The 18,121-nt window shown below is 35.0% G+C and overlaps 1 protein-coding gene across 2 annotated transcripts in view; it reads right to left on the bottom strand.

Moving 5' to 3' along the window:
• Window positions 1-18,121, bottom strand: part of CAMKMT (calmodulin-lysine N-methyltransferase) — a 378,137-nt gene that overhangs the window by 356,080 nt on the left and 3,936 nt on the right. For both annotated transcript variants that reach the window (XM_059406224.1, XM_059406225.1), the window contains exons 2-3: window positions 14,527-14,699; window positions 4,225-4,289 (exon numbers count right to left, since the gene is read on the bottom strand). In XM_059406224.1, coding sequence (XP_059262207.1) covers window positions 4,225-4,289; window positions 14,527-14,699 — 238 coding nt within the window. The remainder of the gene's footprint in view (window positions 1-4,224; window positions 4,290-14,526; window positions 14,700-18,121) is intronic.

The raw sequence follows: 18,121 nt of genomic DNA, 5'->3' as shown, positions 1-18,121 counted from the left end.
CCATATTGGGGCTTCTTTGATTAGAGGTCAGGGACTTGCTGGAAAGGAGACTGTGCTCACAGGGAAAACAAAAACAAGTGATCTGCCCTGGTACTTGCAGAGTACTCCCTTGCTAACCAGAGTATTTGAGTGACCTGTTACGTGAAACACCGAAGCAGCCAGCACTTCCTTGAGTTGAAGGATGCCAACCTATAATTCTCCCTAGCAGGATGGCATCTCTCTCCAGGCATGATGAATCAATAGCAGACATAACCTCTCAGAGAGCAGCTTTGATATTTGAAAAGGAAGTACATTCTAAAGTAGCAGAACCCAAAGAATGAAATATGAATACCTACTCCTAAATAGAGGTAAGCAAAAAGAGAGCCTGGCTTTCAAAATAATGTGTTTTCCATAATAGCAAATATATTCTATGGAGCAGTGAATCATTATGCCAGAATGATTGTATGAGATTCATTTTTAATTTCTTCCTACAACATTCGAAGGAATTCACACTCTGAAAGAAAAGCTCAAAAATACAGAACACTTTACAGGTCATACATTTAAAAATACAAAATGCTTCTAAATAAAAGGGGTAAGTATTAAAAATATTTCTTTTCTAATATATCAGGAAATAAGAAACTACCTAGAAGCTTCACTTATTACTGAAAATTAAAGGTTTTTCCATATCTTTTTGGTTAGAAAACAAATTCAGGAAGTAAGACTGAACCTCTTATCTTTAAAATTTTACAATGCATAAAATCATTACTTGGTTTTAACAACTAGCTTAAAATTGAGATGACTGATTCTATTAAGCCATAAATATATTTTGTGTGTATGTGTACATGTGTGTGTTTTGTACATACACACATATCAGGTTTTTATAACTATATAGTATTTCTGTTATTTTTTTCCTATTATCAGGACGTTTAATTAACCTGGGGACTATTAAAACAAATGAACAATTCCATCCATTGGTTCTCTCATAGTATTAGAAACTTTTTCCTCATTTAAATATCTTTCAGTGTACCATCAGTGTACTACCATGTGGTGATTTAGGAATAGATATTCTTATATAGAACTCTTGCTATCAAGATTAAGAAGACCAAAAGTATTCCTTATTTAAAGTCCAGAAGTATAAAAGTTAAACTGATATTTAAAGCAAAAGACAACAAAATTAACTCAAAAATAACTCAGGAAAATCTACTTTTTGTATTAATGAATTGCTGATGTATTAAATATATGAGAAATAAATCAAATGGAAAATTTTAAGCACACATCTTCATATGTTTACATGATGAAAACTTATCGTTATTTTTCAAGTTATTTATTCCAATTATATTGGGCTGTGAGACAGAATTATGATTGTAGTGCCCTCTGCTGGGATTTCTAGTCACAGACTCAACCTAATATCACTATTAGTGTAAAATCAAACATTTGAGGGGTCAAGCAATAAATCACTTTTTCAGTCACTGATTACTTTTAAGCCTTGGCAAAGATTATATAAAAGTTATAATCAACATTTATGCTATGTAACAGGATTTTGCCAATTTATCATTAAGTGAAATATCAGTATAGATTTTTCCTTTAAAATAGCAATAATGTAAAATTACACCAAACAACATGTTTTAATGTCTTATTTTTGTCACTACTTCTTTCACTTGGCAATATACTCAGCTTTTTGAAGTAACATTTGTGAGAAGACATTTTAATAAATTACTATTTTGGTAATCTGATCTATTTTTTCCTGCTTTGTTAGTTCAATCAAAATAACTTATTTTAAAACACGAGAACAACCCTTAATAATATTATCTTCACTATTAGAAAAAGATGGAAGAACATTTTAGAGGTACTCATCACCAGTAATAATAAATAGCTTCCATTTACTGTCAATAATGAGGAATATAGTATACGTTATAAACTTGCTATATATTTTATCCAATTCTAAGAGACAATATAAATTGACATAAACTGACTTAATATAAAAGAGTCAAGATGAATGTCAGAGCCAAGATTCAAATATAAATGGGTCTCATTCTAAAGACTCAAATTTTTACATCAAACAAAACAACATCAGTGAAAAAATACTTTTGCATGCAATTTCTCCATTTGTCAATGCAACAACGGGAGTGGATGAGGGAAGTGTGGAACAATTTAATGAGAAAAAATGTCAGAGAAGAACAAGATAGATAGTTACTCATGTATAAAACAATAGCATAGACCTTTAGGAATGTGTTTTTATTATACATAATGCTGCCAGCTAGTGGCCCTATTCATACTGAGCCACTGGGAACAATGCTTGATTTTTACATCACTGAATCAAAAATTCCACATTTAACATTCTAGGATCATATTCCTAAATTATACATGCATAAGCCTGACTTAATGTTATTTCACCTTACCCTAGAACTAAAGGAGAATGTCTCCTCAATCACCATTAGCCCTAATCCCCAATAAAATGAGATATGCCTAAGTGGAAAAGAATTCAGCAAGTGCCAACATGTGGAAACTAAAAGGCACACTTGTCACTATCTATGAAAAAGAAACCCATATTATTTAAATATTTTTGGGCAATTTGGGGATACTTATAGATTCTTCAGTGACAAAATATATAATTATTTTTATATACTATCAAAAGCTGGTCATAAATGGGCATAAAAACAAAATTACTGCCTGAGTACTGCTGAATATTATTCTAAGCAGATCTAAAATTAGAGGGCATCTGATAAAGTAGTACTGTTAGCAAAGTATGTTATTTATTTTAGTTCAGAGAATAGTTACAGCTATGAAATTACTTTGAGGAAAAAAGTATGACTATAATTTTTACATTTAAAAAGGTCATATTAAAAATAGAATAAAAATAAAAAGACCATACTACAATGATAATTCACTCTCTTTTTTTTTTTAAAGATTTTATTTATTTATTTGACAGAGAGAAATCACAAGTACACTGAGAGGCAGGCAGAGAGAGAGAGAAGGAAGCAGGCTCCCCGCTGAGCAGAGAGCCCGATGCGGGACTCGATCCCAGGACCCGGAGATCATGACCTGAGCTGAAGGCAGCAGCTCAACCCACTGAGCCACCCAGGCGCCCCTCTCTTTTTTTTTTTTTTTAAAGATTTTATTTATTTATTGGACAGATGGAGATCACAGAGAAGCAGGCAGAGAGAGAGGAGGAAGCAGGCTCCCTGCTGAGCAGAGAGCCGGATGCAAGGCTAGATCCCAGGACCCTGGGATCATGACCTGAGCCGAAGGCAGAGGCTTTAACCCACTGAGCCACCCAGGCGCCCCGATAATTCACTCTCTTAAGAAAAATATCTTATGCAACACACATGGAGAAATACACAGGTCTGATCATCGTATATTGTTTAACACAGGGATATAAAGATATTCTTGGCTGATTTCTTTCATCATATAACATGATAATTATCTAAATGATTCTCTCAATGGAGAAATCTATCACTACAATCAGAAGCTTAGATGAAAAGACAACGTGTTCTATAATATAATATGCCATAAAACAAAAACCTTCTGGCACTGTATTAACAGTAAGGAAAACAAATGTTCTGGTTTTATTCCATAGTGAAAAAGAGAAGCAGGAAATGGAAAAGAAAGTACCCAAAACAGCAAAGAAGAAAGAGACAGCCCTTCTGTTGAATTAACTGAGAAGGTCAAAATGGAAACAAGAAACAAAAGGGTAGTACTAGAGAGTCCAGCGTTCCTTCTGACCTACATTCTGTCACACACACACATGTACCCACACACACACTCACACACACACAGCTGCAAAGTATAAAAATAGCCTTCTCCCACTTTTTTTTTAAAATAGATTTTATTTATTTGTCAGAGAGAGAGAGAGAAAGAGAGAGAGAGCACACAAGCAGGCAGAGACAGAGAGAGAAGCAGGCTCCCTGCTGAGCAAGGACCATGATGCAGGACCTGATCCCAGGACCCTGGGACCCTGGGATCATGACCTGAGCCAAGGCAGCAGCTTAACCCACTGGGCCACCCAGGCGTCCCAGCCTTCTCCTACTTTGTAGGTGCATCTTATATGACACTTATCTCACATCTAAAAACCATGAGTTTATATTACACACACACGCACACACTTTTGCACACACATCACTATAATAAATATATACTAATAATATATTAAAACATATACTATATATATAATTAAAATATATACTAAGTATAAATTCACTTTTTAGAACAATAAAAGTATTTCCACAAAGGGAACATATAACTTACAAACATTTCCTGTATTGTCAAAGCTGGTAAGAACATCTTCAACATTCAAAGATCCATTATTATGCCTAGGAAAGAATAAAGCATTTTCTTAAATTATTCTGAAATATTAACAATTATTACATTTTCAGAAAGGTGAAACTGTGTATTGTGATATACCCACCCAAGACCAATAAACCTTTTCCTGTTGTACTTTCAAAATATTTTCTGCCCACTAGAGGGAGAAGGAAAAGAAATAATAGAATACATTTCTCAGATTTTCAATATGATGATACTCTTGATGATTAATATATGTTTTAAAGTATTAGTAAATAATTTTTATTGTTTTAGCTATATAAAAGTGAGGTAGATTATTAAAGACAACAAAACAAAACCTTACCTTTGAGAATCTCAAAAGAAAAATTAATCAACCTCCAGAACCAAACTCAAAAATAAATAGATTTCCTCTGTACCAGACCAACAAATTCAGAATTTTCAAAGAACTAACCAACCTTCAAGTCTGCACAATCCACAATTAGAAAGTTCTAAATGTCAGGGGGCAAAGTGTTTTGTATCGTTTTCAACTAACCTTAATTCCACTCTCTTTAATTCTGATCTCTATTCACTTGACAGCTCCTGAAATATCTAATTTGACTACTGATATTTTAGTACTGATATTTTAATACTGATATTTTAATATTTTAATAATTACTGATAATTTTAATAAAATACTGATATTTTAATAATTTAATAATGTTATTCTTCAGATACAAATGGGCCCAAATGTCAGTAGGTCATAGGGTTTGAGATACTTTTCCAGCGGTGATTTTAAAAAAACAAATAAATAAATCAGAGGCACCTGGGTGGCTCAGTTAGCATCACACAGACCTAGTTCTTCGATACAGTGACTAAGTGAGATTGTTAGAAGTTAATGTGCAATCATTACTGGCCAAATTAGCATTGGGCTCATCGGTATCCTAATCTAAGAAAACAAAGTTAACAATGTGTTATCAATAATACAAGATTCTGCATAGAGATGAGGTTATGTAACCTATCATAGAAAACTACAGTATACATGTGAGGAACAAGTGTGAAGAAAGGATGAAGTATTTAGTATCTAAAATGCAAGGTGTGAAGAAAGGATGAAGTATTTAGTATCTAAAATGCAAGATGGAGCTATTAAAATGATCAGCAACGTGGCACAGAACTCAAAAATCTTTTTTTTTAAAAGGTTTTATTTATTTATTTGACAGGGAGAGAGATCACAAGTAGGCAGAGAGGCAGGCAGAGAGAGAGAGATGGGGAGGCAGGCTCCCTGATGAGCAGAGAGCCTGATACAGGGCTCGATTCCAGGACCCTGAGATCATGACCTGAGCTGAAGGCAGAGGCTTAAGCCACTTAGCCACCCAGGCGCTCCTCAAAAATCTTTTTCATAAATATAAAAGCAATATACAGCTCCTTTAAGAGAAAAAACAATACTCCTATTCCTATCATGCATAGCCTCCAAATTTATTCCATGCTCATAATAACTGAGAGCACAATGTCCACAGTCTTGCAATTTGTGTTTTGATATTATAAACAGTTTCCCACATCACCATATCCTCCTGCAATATTAATTTAATGGCTGCCAAGCAGATGAATGAATGACTGTACTATAACTTACTTAACCAATGTCTTATGTTGGATTTTCGTTTGTGTCCAATTTTGTACTATTTATACTGAGCATCCTTGCAGAAATATCATTGAACCCATTTCTCATTACTGCCTTATGATAAATTCCTGAAACTTTCTCAATTCAGGGTAAAATAAACATTTGAAATTAAATATATATTATGAAAAATGTTAAATATTTCTAAAAAACAGAAACTGGGATAATTAAAGTGAAATGCATATTTGAAATTTAAAAAGCATTATTAAAAATAAAAAGTGGATTTCTCAAGAGTTACCACTGAAACAGAACTTGTCTATTCTTGAAAACATCATCTCTTGAAGCCAAAAAAGAGAGTGAGCCTATGACATTTCTAAATGGGGTAGGAAGTAGGGAAAGTATAAAACTAACCCTATACCTCTAAATAGCTTACAAAAAATGAAAATTATTTCTCTATGAAGTCTAGAATTCCTAAAAGAAGGCATCTCATGAAAGAACATCAGCAATCATTGTCTTCAATAGCATAAGAATTAATGCTAACTATTGGAAAACTCATGCACACAATGTGGTAAGGATCCAGTTTGATTATTTCAAGTTCCTTTCATTTGTCCTAAACTCAAGGACTATTGTTTTGTTCACTGAGTCATCTACTTTATTGTGTCAAATCTGTAAGATCTTGCTACCCCTAAATTTTCAACAGTCTTCCTAGGTTCTGCCTGGACAATGTGGTTAGATGGAAAAGTATTTACAAGGAAAGGACCCTGAAACTTCAATCTTAGCATTATACTGGCAACTAATGTTATATAACAGTGACAATTTTTTGCCAACATAGCAAGGAATAAAAAGTTCTCTCTACCTTTCTCCTAAACTCTAAAGCTCTAACTTATTTCCCAAGCCCTTAATAACAATAGCATCATAAATGTTCTCACCACAAAAAAGAAATGGTAACCATGTGACATGATAGTGGTATTAGCTAATGTTATGGTAATAATCCTTTGGTAATATGTAAGTGTATCAAATCAACACATAATACACCTAAAATTTACACAACATTATATATCAATTATATCTCAATAAAGCTGGGGAAAAAATTACTAATAGCCAGTTTCTTCTCAAAGTCAACCTGTTTTTTTTTTTTTTCCACAAGCACTTTAAGCTAGCCTAGAACTGAGGACTTTTGAGTTTTCCCCAAGAAAGGATGATAAAGTAAGGAAGACTAATGAGCAAGTCACTGTGGGAGATAATTATGTGAAGAGGGGGGAAAAAGCTAATAAAGGAAAAAAGTCTGAAGTCTAAAGACATCAAGAGGTTGGAACTAGAGGTTAAAAATAAGTGAGAGTTAAATATGATATCAAAAGCACACACACACACACACACACACACACACACAAAGCTAAATGTCACTAAAATTAAAAAATTTTGTCCATGAAAGGACACTATGATTAAAGTGAAAAGATAACCCACAGCATGGGAGAAAATATGTGCAAATCACTGGGTCTAGTGTCCAGAATAGATAAAGAGTTCTCATGATTCAGCAACAAAAAGATGACCCAATTAAAAATGGGCAAGGCATTTGAACAGATATTTGTCCAAAGATGATACACAAATAGCCAATGAGCACATGAAAGTTTCATTAATCATCACAGAACTGCAAATCAAAACCACAGTGAGATATCACTTCATACTCACTAGAATGGCTAAAATAAAAAATAATAATAAAGTTAAAATAATAAGTGCTGGTAAGCATGGAGAAAAATTGAAACCCTCATATACTCCTGGTAGGAATGCAAAATGGTGCAACCATTGTGGAAAACAATTTGGCCATTCTTCAAAATGTTAAATAAAGATTCACCACATGACCCAGGAATTTCACCCTTAGGTACATACCTAAGAGAATTAAAAAGTTTTATAGTCACAAAAACTTAACATATGAATGTTCACAGTAGCATTATTCATAATAGCCAAGAAGTTGAAACAACCCAAATGTCCATCAACTGATAAATGGATAAACAAAATGTGGTATTATCCATATAACAAAATATTATTCAGCCATAAAAAAAGGAATGAAATAACAATATATGCTATAACCCAGATGAATCAAAAACATTACTCTAACTGAAAGAAGCCAGACATAAAAGTCCATATATTATCTATTTATATGGAATGTTCAAAATAGGCGAATCCATACAGACAGAAAGTAGATTAGTGGTTGCCAAGGTTTGGGAGGTGGGAGAAGGATAGATAATCACTATGAATGAGAATGGGGTTCCTTTATAGGGTGATAAAAATCTCTGGAATTAGACAGTAATGATGACTGTACAACATTATGAATATACTAAAAACCACTGAATTCGGGACGCCTCAGTTGCTCAGTTGATTAAGCAGCTGCCTTCAGCTCAGGTCATGATCCCAGGGTCCCAGGATCGAGTCCCGCATGGGACTCCTTGCTCAGTGGGGATCCTGCTTCTCCCTCTGCCTGCTCTGCCTGCCACTCCCTCTGCTTGTGCTCTCTCTCTCTTTCTGACAAATAAATAAATAAAAATAATTTTTTTTAAAAAATTGAATTTCAGTTTAAAATGGTTAATTACATTGGTGAATTTTATGTTATCTGAATTTTATCTTGATTAAAAGGAAAACTGCCCCCCCAAAAAAAGAAAGAAAGGAAAAGCCAGAGAGTAAAACGGGCCCTCAAAGGTTTCAGAAGAAGAAGAAAGAGAGGTTTTTAGAAGAAAGAGGCGTGAAAAACTCAGTTCTAGATGCAACGTGCTTCAGAGGTCTTTCAAAAATAAATGGCTAAAGAGTGAAGTAAGTCAGACAAAGACAAATACCATATGATTTCCCATATAAGTGAAAGCCCATGAAAGGATGGACATCATTAGTCATCAGGGGATTGCAAATGAAAACTGAAAAAACAAAACAAAAACAGACTCATGGAGGTAGGAACAAACTCTTGCTTATGGAGGAGAGGTGAAGGGCATAACATTCTCAGTTATGAGGGCCCTGTCCGTTAAGCATCTGACTCTTGATTTAGATTCAGTCATGATCTCAGGATCATGAGATCAAGAGCCCTGCATCAGGTTTTGAGCTTAACATGGAGTCTGCTTCAGATTCTCTCTTTCTCCCTCTGTCCCTCCCCCCCTCACATGCTCTCAATAAATAAATAAACAAAATCTTTAAGAGAAAGAACAAACTTCCAGTTATAAAATATAAATAAATCATGGGGATGTAATGTACTGCCTAGGGAATATAGTTAACAATGTAATAATTCTGTATGGTGATAGATAGTGACTAGATTTATCAGGGGAATTATTTCATAAAGTATAAAAATATCAAATCATTATGATGTACATCTGAAGCTAATAGGAGAGATAAAGACAGTTACATGCATACATATATATGTAAGCAAATGACATAACCAGTCATGATTGGAGTTTAAAACAAGCTAAAAACCTTAGTTATATTAGCACTTACCTATGATTTAAGTTCTATGAAAACATGACTCAATGGATTAGTCTTTTAATTTTCTGCATACACTGGATCATACTTGAAATGTTCTATAAAGTTCCCTCTAAATTATAAAATAAAATGCAAGGGAACAAAAACTGTTTTTACACTCACCTCTGTTATTAATATCACTACTAACATAAAACTCTACTTTTTCTTTTTTAAAGTAGGCTCCATGCAGAGCTTGAGTCATGAGATTTACCTGAGATTACCCTGAAGATCAAGACCTGATCTGAGATCAAGAGTCAAACATTTAACCGACTAAGCCACCCAGACACCCCAAAACTATCCTTTTAAAAATAAATTCAGTATTCATATTTGTCTTAGATGCCATCCTTGCCAAACTTTAAATGGGCACCTATGATATACCACATATGTTATGATAATCTGCCAAATGTCTAATTTCATAAGCATACGATTCCCATCACTAGTTCTCATCCATGAGCACTCAGAGTACATACTCAATTCAGTGGAATGAAGCTTTTATGTTTACCTTTCCATAAAGAAGCAATACATGACCACACCACAGAGCATATGTTGTACTAGAAAGATGAACCACAGTCAAAGACAAAGTCATTCCTGGTGTCTTGTCCATTCTAAGCTCCCAGGACAAGCCAAAAGTTAAAAGCTCTAGGCTTCTAATTCAGCAATTACCATGGCAACAGTAGTCTTATTGAAAGAAAGGAGGAGAGTTCAGACCTCTCAGTTTTTTCTACAACTGTGACATATTCACATTCATAAATTAATAACTTGGGCACTTATCTGATTTCAATTATAATGTAAGTATTTAAATCTTCCAAAATATGCGAAGTCCTACTGCACTGAAATTGAGTTGAAATCTGGAGAGTGGGAAACAATTTCTAGCATCGATAGAATAAACTCTGTTTATAACAAAATACTATAACAAATTGCAGATTATAAGACAGTAGGATGGGGGGGCATAGCTTTTAATATAAACATCTCCTAGATGTTCTCTATACAAACATCTATCTAATTATAGGAACTTCTTCTATGAGGTTCTAGAAGTACCAGAAAGACAAAAAGACTTTACCAAGGAATAAAGTAGAAGTCATACCTTGGATTTTAATTCCCTAACTTTCAATACTTTACTTAGAAACAAAGAGTCAACTAGCCTCAGATACACAGAAAAGAAAACACATCCTGAGGATGCTGTCTAACTTTTACCTTGTCCAGACTTTTGCCTCTGGTGAAAAGTCACTAAAGGAAATTCTCCATTCCTTCATTTTATTTCTCTATTCCCACTCGCCTATTTCTCTTTGCTATTCCTCCCTTTTATGTATCATTGTACAAGGCTGACAAAAAATAATGGTCCAAGTTTTAATTTAGGCCACTGCTTATATACCTTTCAATAATATGTACAAAATCAACTACTTTGAATGCACAAATATCTAATTATTTACCCTATTAGGATACTTATTTCAAACTAATAAAACTTTAAAGAGACAGAAATTAATATACAGGGAAATTTTAAGGACAAAACCACAAGCACCGATAAGTATTTTTTTCCTTAAGATTTACTTATTTATTTATTTATTTATTTATTTATTTGACAGAGATCACAAGTAGGCAGAGAGGAAGCAAGCTCCCTGCTGAGCAGAGAGCCGGATGTGGGGCTCCATCCCAGGACCCTGGGATCATGACCTGAGCCAAAGACAGGCTTTTTAACCCACTGAGCCACCCAGGCGGCCCAGCACGGATAAGTATTAATCACTACACGCACCATCCCTATTGAATTGGAGCAGGTGACATCAGATGATAAGAACTGAGAAAGTGAAAACAGGGTTTATATTTATACTCTGTGAGGATCAAAACATCCCAAATGCTCTGCCATTAACGAAAATCCAGAAGCAGAGCTGTCATCATACAACACATATTGACCACGGTTCCCCTAGAGAACGTGATGGTTCTTCAGAGACACTCCTCTGCACCTTCCCTCTCTGGATATTTTCTAGTGCCTTTGCCTTCACCTGAAATGACTTCTCACTTTCCCTCAGAAGTTCCAACTACTTCCAGATCCAGTTTAAATTCCTGCCCCTCAAGGACTTCAGAAAATCAGTCTTACCTCTAAACTCCTAATTTGTATGAAGTCTCCTACTCCTTTGGAAATTACTTATGCACTGCCTAATGAGAGCTCTGAGAATGGATGCATAAATATTATTTAATATTTTTATTATTTAACTTTTCACATTTTTAAAACCCTTAAGGGGGTACCTGGGTGGCTCAGTTGGTTAAGCGGCTGCCTTCAGCTCAGGTCATGATCCCAGGGTCCTGGTATGGAGCCCCACATCAGGCTCCCTGCTAAGTGGAGAGCCTGCTTCCCCCTCCCCCTCTGCCTGCCACTCTGCCTACTTGTGCTCTCTCTCCCTGTCAAATAAATATATAAATCTTTAGAAAAAGCAAAAAATAAAAAAATTCCTTGAGGATAATATGTCTTACTTTTCTTTTTATTAACCTATATAGACAGTGCCATTAAATATTTATTGATTTAAATTTATTTAAAACTATTCACCACCTTTTTTTCAATCATTCCTTAGTGCTGATTTAAGAAAGTTTCAAAAATGTAGATGAAAATAATGGTACCCCATTCCAAAACTACCTTCTAAATCACTACCTTTAGCTGCTGCAAATAATTTTTTTAAACTTCAGAATGCTCACAATTCAAACAATGCTGAAGAAGATAAAGGTAGCTAAAGAAATGTCATGGAGGCAGGCTGAGAGAAGAGTTGATATGAGATATTAAAGGAACAAGAATCGAGATCCATGTTGGGCAGATAACAGAAAACAAGAGGAAGTGGTAAAAGAAATCAAGGTGAACAAAATTGGCAATGGGATGGAATGAACTATTCCTGGCAGATATCCTCCTCTACCTAAGCAATTGTAGTAATTTCAGTGATTTCCTATACAGTAAGAATTATGGAGTAAGAAATAGAATGCCCAGAATAATCAATGAGGATATTAGTTTATCTAGGCCTCAATCCCTTCATCTGTAAAATGAATAAGTGGATACATGATTGCCTCTGCAGAGACAGTATGTGCAGAAGTTGAAAGTACAGACAGTGACTGTCATTATATAAAATGTTACCAATAGAGATAGCTAGGTGAAGGGTATGAGAACTCATACTATTTCTGCAACTTCCTGAACATCTGTAATTACTTCAAAATAAAAGTTTTTAAAAAGTATAGGCTGTGGAACCAGACCACTGGGGTTTGAATAGAAGCACACTCATTGGCTGTATGACCTCGATCAAGTCATTTAACCTCTCTGGTTTCACTATGATCATTGTGAAATGAGTATAACAGTATTTACCTCATAAACTGTTGTGTAGATTAAATAAACTAATACATGTAAATCGCTCACAACAGTGCTTGTCATATAGTAGTCCCTCAATGGTCAGCCTTTATTAATGTGGTTATGATCTGTTCAAAATTATTCTAAGATTGTGTTCAGCTCTAGAATGCATGTAAGCTATTGTTATTTTTGCACTATTAATGTGGAAAGAAACAAACTAGTTAGAAAAAAAAGGCTAAATCTTGGTAGCCATCGCAGCCAATGTTTTAACTTGGTCACCTGTCTTCTCTCCATAAATGAGGGTTCAACGACAAACTGGCATTTATTTATTTGAAAAACAGCTATATCACAAAGAACCATGCCATTGGAAAGGAATTTCAGCTTACATTGGAGCCTGGGATCCTGCTACATAGGTGTCATCTGCAACAGAACTGTGCCCTGGTTTGGAAACGTTAAAGAATAGAAGATGTCACATTCTCTCCAGCTAACCCTTACCAGGACCTCAAAGATGTCAGGAAATTATTATTGGCACATTTTACACTTACTGCATCTTGTCACCCGTGAAGGTAGAGGGTAAGTTTTAGAACTTTACACCTGAAGACTGCTACTGGGTCACTTGGTTCTTCCTTCTCTTTAATTTCCTTATAGACACTATCTTCCAATTGTTTAATCATCTTCATTACTACTTTGCAGAGTTACTGTAAAGATTACTGAATTAGCATACACGAAAACACCTTGCTCTGTATAGGGCATCTAACAAGCACGTAATGCGTTTTTCCTCCCTTCCTAACCAAGAACTAAACTAATCATCTCCATGAGAACATGAGGCAGTTGAGGTATTCAGATCAGAATCTCAAAATGAATATACAGGCAAGCTCACAAATCCCTAGGTTTTTATCTTCTTTTTGGAGTTTTCAATAATTATGAAGCCAGATCCTAATTGTTCTTCCCTGCCTACCCTAGTCAATTTTTATCCAGATCCCAAATTTTAAGCTATTATGATGTCTTTTAAAGCTTACATATTTTAAACTGAAATAGTTCAAGAAACATATACTATAAATAGACATCCTTTGTGAAAACTTTTTTTCTTAAAATTATTCCTTGCCTCACCTAAACCTTATTCAGTCACATTCCACTTAAAATGTTTTTTGCTCTTCTTACAGTTACTGTAAATGTGCTCCTCCCTCCCTTTCAAGATGTGAAATCTTGTCAAAAAAGGAAGATTTTATAAAATCAAACACCTACGGTAATATTGCAATATGCTAGACTATAACTGTGAGAGAAAATTAATTCAGTAAAAATTGTATCTTCTTACTTCAGTTTGCAACTCTCCTGTCTCTTTTTAAATGATTTTTAAAGCCAGAACAGTGTATGCTTCTCACAATATCAGTGTATGCTTCTCACAATATCAGTTTTCAGCTGAATTTTCTCCTCCTATTCTTTAGATTCTATTCTGAAAGTGACAAAACATGAATGGGAAAAATACCAAAGGTTGGTTTTTCAGATAACTCTACTTAAAGAGTAGTTTGAAAAAATTCTGTTTTCATTTTCAGTCTTCCTTGCCTCCTCAAAAGAACTTGGTTTTTTGTCAAATGCTATGAGAGAATGGTTAAAAAGAACCTTTGATTTGCAAGCCACTTTGTCCTGAAATGCTGCTACATTCCTGAGAAATTTTTTTTCTTTAGTTCTGAGAATACAACAAAACCCAGTTAAAGTAGCAGGATTTCCTAACACAATGCTGCAAAACCCAAGTTCTGATCAAGATTACCTGCAAACACAACAGAATGAATAATGAGATCCTTATTAGACTGCTTTTCTTCTACAAGAGAAAGATACTTTTTAAAAAATTGTCAAAGATGTTTACCTTAAGGAAATACTGTACTCAGGATAGAAGACACTTGTGTATTGGACCCAAGCACCAACTTCCTCTTCAGTTGCCTTTTTTTGGGCTTCTGTTACTGAAAACAGATTAAATGATTCAAATCTTCTTACAGATACATGCCGCAGGCAAACATCCAGGTGCTTTTGCTTCAGAACCTTTAAAATAAAACCAAATATTGTATTCATATCATATAAACACGGGTTAGGCATTCCAAGTTTAAGTGATAAGGGGACTTTCATTTCCAAAAGACAGCAGATTAGACAATGTAGACCAACCTCTTACTGGAGACAACTAGAGAAAATGGACAGAATATCTTTTTTTTTTTTTAAGATTTTTTTTATTATTTATTCCACAGAGAAGGAGAGAGTGAGAGGGAGAGAGAGAGAGAGAGAGAGAGAGAAAGCAAGCAGGGGAGGAGCAGAGGCCAAGGGAAAAGCAGACTCCATGCTGAGTGAGGAACCTGATGTGGGGCTCAATCCCAGATCCTGAAATTATGACCTGAGCTGAAACCAAGAGTCAGATGCTTAATCAATTGAGCCACCCAGGCACCCCTGGACAGGATATCTTAAAGCATTATTTAAAGGTAGCAGAGAGGGGTGCCTGGGTGGCTCAGTGGGTTAAGCCCCTGCCTTGGGCTCAGGTCATGATCTCAGGGTCCTGGGATGGAGCCCTGCATCCAGCTCTCCACTCAGCAGGGGGCCTGCTTCCCCCACCCCCCACCCTCTGCCTGCCTCTCTGCCTACTTGTGATCTCTCTCTGTCAAATAAATAAATAATATCTTTAAAAAAAAATTTTTTTTAAATAAAGGTAGTAAAGAACAAAAAACAAAGCTGAGAACTACTGAAGATTTACCAGTGTAATAATTTAAAAAGGAAATAAATCTAGAGAGGTGAACTTGGCTTTTACAATCATTTCCTTGTGGGGACATTGATCCAGTTCCAATAAAAAAAGCTAAGAAGACAAGCAGCACCTTTTACAGTCTGTGGACTTAGGGGATAAAAGTTGAATTTCAAAGCTTACTACCTAGGCAGGGAAAGGTATATTGTTCTGAGCCTGTCTGATGCGTGCTTGTATGTGTATCTGTTTTAAGATAAACCAAATGAATAATTTTGTTGGGGGTCATTGAAAACTGGATTTTTAACTATGGGAGAAACAAATATAGTTGTAAGATTAATGATGTTAAAGCAAAAACTCTGTAGCTCTGAATTTGAATAAGTATAATAGAAACTAATGGTTATTTTATTAAAACATTTTTAAAAAGATATATATTCCCTACCTCCTACCACTTAAAAATTCTAGAAACAACAATCAAACTAGTAGCAATGGACACAATACCCATATTGCTATCTCTAAATATCATTTTCTATTAAAACAAAGTAAGACCTCTTGGAGAAATGGCATGAATTGTACATGTATAGGACATCCTGCACACAAGAAAGCCATAAAGAATTAAGAGTTCTATGCAAAGAACTCCATAGCCAATTTGAATAGAGTCCATTGGCCAAAGATGGGACGGTATAAGCATTAACAAAGGTAATAAATGTAACAGAACTGAAACATATAAGTCCATTTTTTTAAAAAATACCCCATTGATGATCTTCAAAGGATGCTAGAGAACCAACCTATTACTTGGAAAACTAGTAGTAAACAAAGAGAAAGAATCAAGTATTTTTCTGTCTTTCCTATACGAACTGTAACCAAGAATATCAAAATAGATGGTAAGGAGAAATCTGTGTTTATAGCAGTATTCCAAGAAATAAATGCAGAAGGAATGACACAATTAGAATATTTTCAACCATTTTCAACCTCCTCATGAATTCATGAACCTAGACAATCATCATCAAGAAGAGCAATAACCAGACACCACTGTAATTAATGAAATTGATCAATTGATGATTGATGGTGAAAACATACTCTACCATCATCTTGACCAACCAAACCAAAGCAAGTCAAAAACAATAAATCTGAATCTGGTCAAGCCTCTATATGTAGGAAATAGGAACTTACAGAAAATGGGAAATCAGGCATGAAGAAACACATTAACATCATCTTCAAGTACAATAAGCAAAAATCAAATTATGGGAAACTCTGAGAGACAACAAACTCAGTTTCTTCAATAAAAAAATGGCAAGAGGTGAAAGAGATATATGCAGAGAGGGACACCTGGGTGGCTTAGTCAATTAAGCATCTGCCTTGGGCTCAGGTCATGATCCCAGGGTCCTGGGGTGGAGTCCCGCCTGAACTAGGATCCTTGCTCATCAGGGAGCCTGATTCTCCCTCTGCCTACTGCTCCCCCTGCTTGTGCTCTTGTGTGCTCTTTCTCTCTCACTCTCTCTCTGGCAAATAAATAAGTAAAATCTTGAAAAAAAAAAAAAAAAGACATATGCAGAGGTAACATTTAGATTAAAAAGACTTATGAAACAGGGCACCTGGTTGGCTCAGTCAGAAGAGGATTTATTTTTTTATTTTCTTTTTTTAGAGATTTTATTTATTTGACAGAGGGAGGAAAGAAGGACAAGCAGGGGGAGCGCCAGGCAGAGGGTGAAGGAGAAGTGGGCTCCCTGAGCAGGGAGCCCAATGAGGGCTCAATCCCAGGACCCTGGGATCATGACCTGAGCTGAATCCAAGACACTTAACTGACTGAGCTACTCAGGTGTCCCTTTAATTATTTTTTAAATTTCATCTTGTACAGGTATATACTGAAATATCTGTAGGAAAAAAACAATATATCTGATATTCATTTCAAAATAATCTGAGATGGGAGGGTGTGATGAGAGAACAGAGATCAAATAAAGTTGGTCAGGAGTTAAAAATTGTTAAAGTTTACAGATATATGAGTGATTATTATACTATTATCTCTAGTTTTGTATATGTTTGACATTTCCCATAATAGAAAGTTTTTTTTGAAGATACAGAACATCCTAATATTCATAATTAAATTAAAAATACTAAAAAGTTCCCTAAAACACCAAATATAGGGGCACCTGGGTGGCTCAGTGAGTTAAGCCTCTGCCTTTGGCTCAGATCATGATCTCAGGGTCCTGGGATTGAGCCCCACATCAGGCTCTGCTCAGCAGGGAGCCTGCTTCCCCCTCTCTCTCTGCCTGCCTCTCTGCCTACTTGTGATCTCTCTCTCTCTGCCAAATAAATAAATAAAGTCTTTAAGAAAAAACCACCAAATATATTTGGAAATAAAGCAATATACTTCTAAATAACTTAGGAACCAAAAAAAAGAAAACACAATAGAAATCTGAAAGTATTTTGAACTGAATAATAAAAATACATTTCAAGACATATGAAATACAGATAAATTCGTGCTTAAAGGAAAACTTGTGAAAAGGCTAAATATCAGTAAACTAAGCATCCACTGCAAAAATTACAAAAAGAAGCAAATTAAGTTCCCTAAAAAATAGAAATTAATAAAGTAGAAAACAAAAATATAGCTAGAAGGATTAAAACACCAGAAGTTAGTTCTTTGAAGAGATTAGTAAAACTGACAAATCCTTGATAACACTAATAAGAAAAAAGAGAGAAAATATAAATATGAACATGACATAGGGAGATTACTATAGATCCA

The sequence above is a fragment of the Mustela nigripes genome, chromosome 7, assembly GCF_022355385.1.
Source record: "Mustela nigripes isolate SB6536 chromosome 7, MUSNIG.SB6536, whole genome shotgun sequence".
Classification (NCBI taxonomy): Eukaryota; Metazoa; Chordata; class Mammalia; order Carnivora; family Mustelidae; genus Mustela; species Mustela nigripes.
The sequence above is the reverse complement of the archived record's forward strand: the minus strand, read 5'-3'. Positions and strand labels throughout refer to the sequence as shown.